The following is an 11,575-nucleotide window of genomic DNA, read 5'->3' as shown; positions in this document are numbered from 1 at the left end:
TATTAATTTTGATTTTGGTAAGTACTGAACCAATGCAGGTGAGCCTGGGCGAGTGATAAGTCCATCAGATGCAGAAGGAATAGGTAAAAAAAACATGGAAAAATTTTGAGCCCCAGGACCGTGCCCGCGATACAAGCCGTGCTATAGGCCGCGCATATGGCCAAACATTATGCCTCAGCATTTCTCCCAGTAGCGTGCCCGTGCTAGTGGCCGCGCATGAAGCGCGCTAGTGGCCACGCATATGGCCAAACATTCTGCCTCAACTAGCGCGGCCGCACTCGAAACGCACTACAACCGCGCTAGTAACATCCGCCTGCTAACATTCTTCGATTTGTTTTATTTTGTATGTTAATAGTTTTAGTTGTTTATTCCCCCCACCCCACCCCACCCCCCATCCCCCTAATTATTCCCATCTTCTCCATTCCAAATTACCCAACGCCTAAGAATCCCAACCCTAACTCCCATCTTCTCCAAATTCCCCTATTCTCCATTCCCCACTAATCCCAACCCAAATTCCCCAAGGTTCAAGCCACGCTCTCCCCCACTCTTCTTCGCTTCTCACCATCTTCTCTCACTACAGGTAAGGTTTTCTTTTTGCCAATTTTTATTTTTTTTAGAGATTTTTGTTTAATTTCTTCATTATGTAGTAGTTTTTTGTTCTTCTCTTTTCCTAGAAGTAATTTGTAGTGTATGTGTAGTGCTTGTGGGTGGTGATGTTTGTGGAGTTGTATCTCTTAACTTAGTGGGTGGATTTGGAGAAATTGTGGTGGTAATTTGGTTGCAACATGTTTAATTGGGAGTTCCGGTATATAATGCCCACAAGGTGTTTGGTTAAATGACACAGTGAGTGTAAATGGTAATTGTGACCAATTGTACGGGTGAAGTCTGAGTAACTGCAGTTGAGTCATACCTTTTGTGTTGTGCTAATGCTATTCCTCTTTCAGGTACTATGGCACCATCCAGAAAATGCCGCACCACCGGTGCTTCATCTAGCAGTCAAGCTGGATCTTCCAGGGCGCATGGGTCAGCTCCTCCTCGTCCTTTTGATAGTAACAAGTTCGTCTCCGCCAAGGCTCAATACCGCTTTGCTGATAAGGCCCCTAAGAAACCAATACCGGAGAGGGGCATAGATATAGGGTCGCTCCAGCTAGGCTGCCCTAACTTGTATAATGAGCTAGTAAGGCGGGGGTTACAAATCTTCTTTGAAGAGATGGATGAGGGAAATATGATGGTTGTCCGTGAATTCTATGCCAATGTAAAAGAACATGTGAATGGCGTAATAACAGTGCTCAGGAAGGTCGTGGATGCCTTTGTTGAGGCTATTCGGAGGATATACCAGCTGCCCACATCGGTGGATGAGTATGAGGACTATTATGAATTGTATGGCAGAAAATACACACAGTGGGAGAGGTTCTTTGAAACCATTTGTGTCCCCAGCAAGGAAATTGTATGGATGAATGATGAGAAGAAGTTTCACTCCACGACGCTCACCTTTGAAGGGAAGTGCTGGTTTTATGTCATCAACAACCGCCTGATCCTGTCTTCCAACATCACGGAAATGCTCCTCGAGCTGCTCTAATTTGGTGCTTTATGAATGGTCACAACTTTGACGTGGCCAAGCTGATTCACGAGGAGATGTTTACACGATGTCCGGTGAAGAGGTATGGGTTCTTATTCCCTTCCTTAGTCACTAGGCTTTGCCGGGCAGCTCGGGTGCTGAAAAATCTGAATGTGAATGGGATAGTGCCAAGAGACTCCAAGTTCTGAGCTGATAAGGTAACTACTGGGAAGGATCTTGTGGCGGATGGTGGTGGTAATAGTGTTGAATCCGATGATTCTAAGGAAGGGGAGGATGAGCAAGAGGAAGTAAGGGCCGAGTCCGGCCCATGAGCAGATTGTAGAGGCTGCAGATCCATTTGGGGCTGCTCGGGTTACCCGGTTCACAGCCTAGAGTAGGAGGTGGCAGGATTGCGTACCACGGTCCCTGACTTAGGTACACGGGTTGATGTGGTGGCTGCCCAGCAGGTGAAATCGGAGAAGAAAAAATTGGGTTGGCTGAGAGCTCTGGGTCGTGCATGCAATCTGAACCCGGAGACGGTTTCAGATCAAGAGTGATCAATCAGGGAAATTCCTTTACCTCATTGTTCATTATTTTGTATGCCATGAGGACATGTCTTCCTTTTAAGTGTGGGGTGGGGGATACTTCAATGTATGTGTATATATGTATGAACTTGACTGTTTTATGTTTTCTTTGTTTTTCTTGATCGTTTTGTGGTTTTGAGTAGCAGTCAAATTAGGTAAGTCGACTTGTCCCGACGACGGATCTCTTTCGACGGGGTTCTTGAGGGACTAAGTCGACGTGAAAATTTGGAAAAAAAATAGAAATATGTTGGACTCTTCCTGATGAAGGATCTTCTAGACAGTTTTTTGAGGAAAGTAAGTCTAAAGAAAATATTAAAAAGTTTTTTTGTTTGTTTTATGTAGTGTAGTAACTCCCCCTTGGTTTTTCTTTGGGCCACGGTTCTTTTCCAAGGATTTTGCTTGAACTGGGTATAGTTAGTTTTTTTTTGTTTATGATGTTTCTAGTTCTTTGTTGGTACTTATGGGCGATGAGGTGAAGTAGGAAGAGAAGCCCTTAGCGTTGAAACACCTAAACACAGTAGGCACTAGAGTGTGACACTTAGTCTCAGTGGTTGATTCTTGTTAGAGTGCCTTAAATTGTATGTTTGTAACTGACTTGAGTACTCAAACGAGAGTGTCTTGATAAGACAATCTGGAGTGAGTCATGTGCCATGTGTGTGTGAGTTGTATTGCACTCTATGCTCTGCATTTGATGCCTAGAACTTGCCCCGTGTGTTTGCAAAGCGAAAAAGTAGCTTTATTCAGTCTTAGAAGTGATATAGGCATGTCTTTGCTAAGCCAGATATATAAAGTAGACCCCACCTAAATGTGATACATCATAGTTAACCCCGTTGAGCCTATAAGCATGTTTCTTTGGCAACCACATTACAAACCTTACCCAATTGTTTGAACGACCCATCTATTTGAACACTTTTTACCTCCCATGAACACTTGAATGGCCTTGAAATATGCAAAAGTTAAAGTGTGGGTGGTGGTTTGGTTTTTGAGTGGAACAATGAAATAGAGGAAATGTGCAGTTTTTGGAAAAGTAAAAGAAGAAGCACCACTTAAAAAAAAAGAAAAAAAAAGAAAAGATAAAAGAATGAATAAATGTAGTAGTGGACACAATTGCACCTAATGGAGTTTGAGGTATTATAGATAGAGTGTGGTGGAATATCTGGTCAGACATAAGTATGGTTTTGAATGCAAATGTGAGTGTATTAAAAGTGCTCAGGGAGGTTAGTCACTATATCCAAATATATCCTACCCTTCCCTTAGCCTACATTACAACCAAATGAAATCCTAATTGATCTTAGACTGAATGGGCTCGATTAGTAGAGTAGTACACTACGAGTAAGCATATGGTGCATCTGTGTGGCCTGTGAATTTTCTTTGTGAGAGTGAGTGAATTTTCTTTATCTAAGTTCCTAATTATTCTTAATATTATTATTTGTGGAACAACTCTCTTGTGTGATGTGAGGGCATGTGATTCACGAAGGAAATGTAAGTCTTGACCTCTGTATAGAGTAATTTGAGTAAGTATGAATATTGCACGGCACGCCAGAGTCGACTCTTGAGCCAAAGATGGTACACTACTAGACGTAACTTTGGTGATTTGTTCTTGGTGTGATAAGATAGGGAAAAGCTTAATGAAGGAACCTTTATAGAGTATGGTGGATTTCTCGGGGAGTAGCAATGATTTAAGTGTGGGGTGTTGATAATAGGCTAGATTCGTGTAGTTTAGCGACTATTTATGCCCCAACTTGACTATGCTTCACCAATTTAGGATAGTTAAATGACGATAAATTGGCTCTAATTGTGAATTTCATATTTTGCAGGAGCAAGTTGTGCTTATGAAGACTTAAGATAGTGTTTGGAGCTAAATTAAAGCAAGGGAAGCCCCTCGGAGCAGAGTACGTATGAAAGAAGGAAGGAAAGAAAAGATAAAATGCTGAACCACTCTAGCGCGGGCCTAGCGCGGCCTTAGCGCGACCGAGCTAGAGCAGAAAAACGAGGCAGAACACTCAGCAATATGCGCGGCCACTAGCGCGGTTCGAGCGCGGCCGCGCTAGTTAAATCCAGAGCGTAGAAGTTCAGGGGTAAACTTGGAAGTTTGGGGGTAATTCCACTTAATCTATAAGAGGTCCAGCTCGCCCAAAAAGACATTATCAAGGTTTTTACAATTTAGTTGAAGGCAAATAGAGGCAAGAGGCAAAGACGATAATTCGACATCGAGTTCTACCTTTCTTCCTTTTGTATTTATCATTCATGATGAATTTTGTTGTTGTTATGATGAATGCGATTATGAGTAGCTAATTATTTAGTCTAGGGTTTTGATGGAACCTGTTGAGGATGAACTTCTTGTTGTGTTAATATAGTTTGCCAAGTTTAATCTCTATTTGTTCTACTACGTTCTTGTTGTAGTTAATTAATAGGATCCTCAATTAGCTGTGTCTATTTAGTATGTATTACTCGGGAGAGAGTGCATATTTAGGTAATTGTTGAACAAAATCACTCCCAAAGTATATGAGGAATCAATAACCGAGGGTTTAAAGGTGGGATTAGGGATAACGAAACCTTGGGTGCGATCTAAAGTGAGCTGTAATAAAAGCCAGCTAGCGTAACTCGGAAGAGTGCGTCTAGTAAATTGTCGTAATTACTCGGGAGAGATTTACGGTAGTAAAAGTGCTCATGATCGATAGAGACGATTAGACAAATCTATGCGAAACATAACAAGAAGGAATTCCGTCAATAGGGGAAATCATAACCTTAGATCCTTCTCTTATTTGTTTACAACTCAGTCATAGTTAGCTTTTAGTTTACTTAACTTCATTCAGTTATAGTTAGTAAAAATATCACCAATTGTTATTCAAAATATCTTGGGAAGTTGATTACGAAGAATTCAGTGAGTCTGACAAAAGTAATTGGTAGGTTAATTCCCTGTGAGATTCGACTCTAGGCTAAATACTCGAATTATATTTGCAACGACCGCTTGTCCTTTTTATAAGGCATAGTTGGGCGTGATCTATCGTTTTATGAATATAATGTTTGGATAGATTGTATTGTTTGTTATTGTTAAATACGTAATATTTTGCTGTTTGGTTTGACTGTATTGTACTGTACTGTAACTGATAAGTTTACTAAAATACCCTCAATTGTTTAAATATTAAATTTATCAAAAAATATGCATAACAATAATTTTAAGAAACAAAACAGAAAAAGACAAAACACCTTAAGAAAGCAGAACAAAGGAATGAGACAGAAGAAGCCAAAACAAAGGAGCACAACTAATTAGAATTGAGTTAAAAACAAACTAGGAGAAGAAAAAAAAAACAGAAGGCGGCAAAACACCTTTAGCATTGGCGGCAGAAGTTCTGGAAAAAAAATAAAGTAAGTTACAGATTGGAGATTTGGAGTTAAAAGAGCAAAAAAAAAGTTAAAGGATAAAATAGAATTGTAGAGTAATAAGTTATGGCATAATTGAAAAGAAAGTAGGAAACACTCCCACCAACCAAATCGGTTATTTCAAAAAAAGGGATTATTCATTGTTCTGGAACAATGGATTTAACAATACAATATAACCAATTTTAGTGAAACAATCAAAATAAATATTGTTTTGGAATAACGATACAACGGGAAACTACCATCCAAACAAGCTGTAAACGTATATCGCCCTCGGAAAGTCACATTCTAGCTTTCCCCAAAAGGAATCTCCCAGTAAAGAGAGAACTTAGAAGTTTATTGTTGCATTTCCATGGTAATTCAAGTTTTGACTTGAGAATATCTATCATATTAAACATACAACTATGACTGCAATAAGATGAATAAGCAAATTCATGAAATAAAAAGGTTTTGCTATGAACGTCGTAAGGATTCCTCCCATCTGCCTTTCAATGCTAACATTTTTGTACTACCTATATTTTTACTTTTTCTTGTGAGTTCATAAAGAAAAATAAGAATCAAATAGTTCCATAGAGATTCTTTTGGTTCGATTATAGCAGCAAAGGGGTTATAAAGGAGTATGCAAGGCATGCATGATGTAGTTGTAGCATCATTCTATAGAACCATATATAGAAGGGAAGCAAATTCACTCTTGTCGGAAAGAGAAAGGCATATGTAACGCGAAATCTACAGTATATACTTCTCACACAGATGGTAATGTTGCAGCAGTAAGTTGAAAGGGAAAAAGGTAAAAGGAAATGTTTAGAAAACTTGGGACAAAAGAGAAAATGAAACCTGAAATCCAATGCCTTATTAAACAACCCCAACTAGAGGAGGCCCGAGGCCGTTAAAGTTACAGCAACAGCAACCTCAACTTCATTTTTATTGTCAGCTTAACTACACTGTATAGATAGATGTGTTTACACTTTGGCAGAAGTGTTGGGAACAGCAGCAGCATCCTTGAGCATGGGAAGTAGCTTTCCCTGTTGATGCTTCTCTACTATGCCTGCAGAATAAGAAATAAATGTCAAAGCTCCGGGTAAGTTTTAGACGGAAGGAAGAGATGGTGATAAAAGAGGACAAGTTGATGATTCTTACTGTCACAGCCACCAACATGTTTTCCCCCAATAAACACGTTTGGTACAGTCCTCTGCCCGGTCCATTCAAGTAGTGCTTGTTGCACCTCATTTCCATCACCTTCAGATAAACAAAATTCACCAAAGAAATTCTCATCGACTATAATGCGCAACTATAGGGTTCAGGAACTCTTTGAGTAAACACACATTTTGGCAAAGCTAAACTAAGCCAACAAGTTCAAGGTATCCATTAGAAGACCCAATCTCCCAAACATGTTCTAGCCAGTGCTTCTAACATACTTCAAATCCAAATTTAAATTCATAAGGCGCTAGATGGCAATGCTGAATGCTTATAAGCAGGAAGATTATAAACAAACTGCTAACATTGTGCACTGGAGCCATGCCTCCAGTGTCCCACACCAAACACTTATACGAAATTTCAACTAGGATACGGTAATAATCCGTGTTTTGCTTAAAATGATCATGGGGCCAGAAAGTTCCTTTCAATGGGTACAAAATACTTTCCATTTAAAAGAAGTATCATGGTAACCAACAAAACATTTATAAAAATCATTTGTAATTCTTAAACCTCTAGCATTTAAGAGTGCTGAAAATTGAATACTTAATTCATTCTAAGACATCGACAATCAGACCATTACAACTAAATACATAACACTCTTTTTTGCCTAATCTACTCTATCTTCGAGCCTTGGTGCTTATAATATTTTAGGAACAACATTCCTTTGCAAAAGGAGGTCGAATACCTCTTTGGTTCTCTTAAGAAACTCTAGGGGTTAATTCCTAATACACCCATAGAGAAGACATCCAAATCTTCTTAAACATTTCCTTTTTCAATTAACTTAGAGATAGAACAGTTGAATTACTATAGAAATTGAAAAAGGAATGAAAACAAGACAGTGGAAGTGAAAGGAATCTTGTCACGAGATTTCTATGCTTTTCTTAATTGCTGTTGAAAGATAGGATGTTGGGTGACAAAAGGATCATATATAAGATGTTTACTAGAGAAGTGACTACTGACTAGGGCTGTGCATAATTTGGTAAATACCGAATTACCGTACCGAAATCGAAAATTTTGATATTTGATATTCGGTATTTTGGTATGGTATTTAGTTTAAGTTTTAAAAAAAAATTGGTATTAGGTATGGTATTTGGATTTTAAAATAAAATACCAAAATACCGATACCGTACCGAAATATATATTATATTACACAACACATATTATCAATTATAACATAAATATAAAAATCTAAAATTTTCCTTTCCTTTATTCTCTAAGTTCATCAATTAACCCTAAACAAGTGACAAGACATTTTTATTGATCAAATTTATGCTTTTATGTACAGTTTTCTCTCTATGGGTCGGATATTTGCTGGTTTTGGACAAAACTTTTGTCAATAAACATCTTCAGTTTTATATTTTTGAGTACTTTAATTAAGAATATTAGAGTCTATGGCTCTATGCACTAGTTAGTATTCAAACCGAATAAACCGAAGTTACCGAACCGAATAAACCGAAACCGAAAGGAGAAAAACCGAACCATACCGAATTTAATTAGGTAAGGTATTGGTATAGGATTTTAAGATTCTGAATACCGGAAATACCGAACTGAAGTGTCTAAATACCGTATCATACCGACCGACGAACAACCCTAGAAGTGACACAAGGAATCACAAAAGAAGAAGAAAGAGGAAATCTAAAACACTACCACCCCACCCCACCCCTGCTCCTCTTCTCCCCTCAACCCTTGATTCCCTTCCTCCCCCCCCCCCCCAAAAAAAAAAATAAATAAAAAGGAAAAAATTAAAAGAAGAGAAAGCTGGTTCTGACCCTAAAATGATGGGCACACCTTGAATATTCAATCAGATATCTCCTACTAGATTGGGCACACCTCAACTATTTTACAGCATACCTGCTATCCCTCACCCAGCACAAATCTGTCAACCAAGCACAAGTCTATGAACCAAGACTTGGGCAATGAAAAAAAAAAATAGCATATGCTTTTCATTTCAATTTATGTATCTTTGTTTGACTGTGAACGAAGTTTAAATAAGAATTCTAATACCGTGATCTTCATATACCACAAATATCTTTTGAATGTCTAAAAGATGTCATGTCATTCCTATGAGGAGGGAAAAATGAGAATGTCCAACCTGAGAACTTACGAAATATAAAAAGGTGACATTCTTTAATAAATAAAACAAGAAGGTAGCACCCAAGGGTGAGAACGATGAGGTCTCGGGTTCAAAGCCAGCGGAGGGGAAAACACTAGGTGCATTCGTTACCTGGTAACTGTTGCATACGTACTATAAGGCATGCATTCTATACATTTACTAACCTTCCTCTTAACAAGTGAAACTAATCAGCTAACAGAAATTCAAATTTTTCTGCTCAATCTCAATCTTTCAGTACTCAAAAAGAAAAGGAAAATAGAAGAGAAAAAGCAGAGAGGATCTTTATTGCATCTTGAGATAAAACTAGATTTAGGGGGGATAGAAATCACAATGTTTTGCAGCAATAAGGATGTATAAAGAACATAGAAGCAATTTCCATGTGGAATGACTCACTTTCCTGATCAAGTTCAATAACTTTGAAAGTAGCACCAAGTTGGGAAAGAAGCTGCTTCACCCTCGTGCAATATCCGCAATATGTTTTACTGCACGAAGAAAAAGCAATTAAACAGCATGGAGTCATTATATCCTGATATTTTTAATGCTAGAGAAAAAAAGATCGTTTTCCTAAAATTCCCCTTTCCTCTCCCGAATCTTGCAATAAATAAAATAGGCCAAATTCTCAATAAACCAGTTCATATTCCCCATTTTTTTTTGAAACATAAAAAACCAAATTGGAAAAGTAAAAGATTCCTCTTTTTATTACTACTACTTAATAGTTTTAAAATTGAAACTGAAATCAAGAGAGAAACCCCAGAAAAAGTAGGTAATAATACCTGAAGACGACGACGGGGTTAGAGGAAACGATCTGTTTGGCTTTGGTAAGGGCTATCTCCATTTGTTCTTTGCTAATCTGAGGTGAACTGAACAATGATCCCATTGGGTCTTTCCTTTATATACAAATAGATGAAGGAGTTCAAGTTTTAACAGGTGTTGGAAGTTGGGTTTGCCTTGCTGTTGCAAGATTGCCACAGGTGGCTTTTTCTTTCCTCCTTTTCGGTGCCACTCGATTTTCTCCTTTGGAAACTTTTTCATCGACAAAAGGTAAGATGGCATCTATTTCTTCTGATTTGCGTTTATTTTAGGCCGAATATTTAAATGCAGACATTTAAAGTTGGCACGATCTTTTATTTAGACACCTGAACTTAAGAGAGTTCCTATTGAGCACGTATAACTTTGTTCCGATTAAACACTTCTTGCTGAGTTAGCACATAGAGTGAGTTTCACCCAATATGGGCGCGTGAAAAGCCCAAAAAATAGATTTTTTTTATTTTTTTTATTTCCTTCTTCTTTTTTATGTCCACCATCATTTCCACCATTGTCTCCTCCACTTTCCGTCATCTTCTCCGACTCATTTTCCTCTTCTTCTTTCGAATCTCATACCAGATTCAAATTCAGCCGAAAACAAAAAGTTCAATACAGTAGTACTTTCTTCAAAATTATCATATAAAATACAGTAGTACTTAGAAGCACAATGAATGGAAATAGAAGAGATTCTTATTGGAAAGGAATATGATAGTGCTGAAGCACAATGACATTTGTTTGTTTGTTATCAAGTCCTTATTTGTTTGCCAAGGAAAAGTTCTTGGCAGAGATTCTTGGTTATTTCCATTCCTTTCAGAACTGAAATGAAGAAGAAGAAGCAGAGAACTGAGACTAAAACGAAGAAGAAGAAGAAGAAAAATGAATGGAAATAGCTTGAACTTTTCCAATGAAAGCCAAGAATATCATTGTGCTTCAGCAGACCCAAAATGAACCAATCTCACTCAAATCTTCACCAAATGATTTAAAACTTGAAATGAAAACTCTAAACAATATCAATACCAAGCCCCAGTGATCAATTCGAACAAACAACCGCAAAATCAAAAGACTTAAGTTCGTCTTCTTCGTCGAACAATCAGTTCAAGTTTCGAACCCAAAACCCTAGAAAAGCAGTTCAAATCAAAGCTCAAATCTTCAGACCTCACCTCGTATCAGCGTTTACAACCAAAAACTCGAACACCCAGCCAACTTCGAACCCTAATTTTCAGATTTTCAAAAAACCCAAGTACGAACTTTTCCGGTGAAATCTAAGATTTTGCAAAATTTTGCATTTGTTCTGTTCGATTTGGAACCCTGAAACTCCATTTCCGGCAATGTGGCCTAGAATTAAGCCAAGCCATGATTATGGGAGTACTTTGTTTTGCAGATGAAGATGGAAAGGAAGGGGGTGGGGGTCGTTGGGGAAGATGACGGAGGGGAGGGGTGGGGTGGGATTCTTGTTTTTCTTTTATTCTTTTTCATTTTTCTAAAGTCTTTTTTTAATTGTTAATAAATCCATGTGTCTCTATCTTATTGGTTACCCTGGCGTGTGAATTTCACGCATCTATTACGTATGGATGCCTAAAAATTTTGTGTCTAAATGACACGGTAAATACATGGTTAAAATGTTCAAATGAAACAAACTTTAGATGAAGTGTCTAAATGAAAGATCGTGTCAACTTTAAGTGTCTTCGTATGTATTCGGTCTTTATTTTAGGCATTCACGGCAAAACCCAAAGGATTCCAATTTGTTTTTTGGATAAATCAACCAAAAAAAAATACTATTCTAAAAATGTAATTTTACTTTTACTTATTCATTTTATCAAATTAAGAGAATTTCTTTTTCTTGTTTTATCCTTATTATTAGCTATTCATTCTTTAAATTATTTTTTAATATTCTTTTAAATATTATTATTATTATTATAGGTAAAATTATAAAATATATTT

At 37.7% G+C, this 11,575-nt stretch overlaps 1 protein-coding gene across 1 annotated transcript; it reads right to left on the bottom strand.

Annotated features, from left to right (window-relative positions):
- Positions 1-6,272: 6,272 nt before the first annotated feature.
- LOC107804854 (glutaredoxin) lies at positions 6,273-9,862 on the bottom strand. The gene is made up of 4 exons (XM_016628792.2): positions 9,604-9,862; positions 9,224-9,312; positions 6,661-6,759; positions 6,273-6,568 (listed from the first exon to the last, which is right to left on the bottom strand). Exons 1-4 carry the CDS (start codon positions 9,705-9,707, stop codon positions 6,483-6,485), a joined length of 378 nt encoding a protein of 125 aa, XP_016484278.1. The 5' UTR covers positions 9,708-9,862; the 3' UTR covers positions 6,273-6,482.
- Between the last annotated feature and the right edge of the window lie 1,713 nt (positions 9,863-11,575).

The sequence above is a fragment of the Nicotiana tabacum genome, chromosome 6 (genome assembly GCF_000715075.1).
Source record: "Nicotiana tabacum cultivar K326 chromosome 6, ASM71507v2, whole genome shotgun sequence".
Lineage (NCBI taxonomy): Eukaryota > Viridiplantae > Streptophyta > Magnoliopsida > Solanales > Solanaceae > Nicotiana > Nicotiana tabacum.
The sequence above is the reverse complement of the archived record's forward strand: the minus strand, read 5'-3'. Positions and strand labels throughout refer to the sequence as shown.

Bases quoted from the DNA above. Each gene is read 5' to 3' on its own strand.
- LOC107804854 (XM_016628792.2), bottom strand. From the start codon at position 9,707: ATGGGATCATTGTTCAGTTCACCTCAGATTAGCAAAGAACAAATGGAG. The intron at 9,313-9,603 runs GTATTATTACCT...TTCTTCGTGCAG, and splicing joins AACCCCGTCGTCGTCTTCAG to TAAAACATATTGCGGATATT. The intron at 6,569-6,660 runs GTAAGAATCATC...CTTATTCTGCAG, and splicing joins ACATGTTGGTGGCTGTGACA to GCATAGTAGAGAAGCATCAA.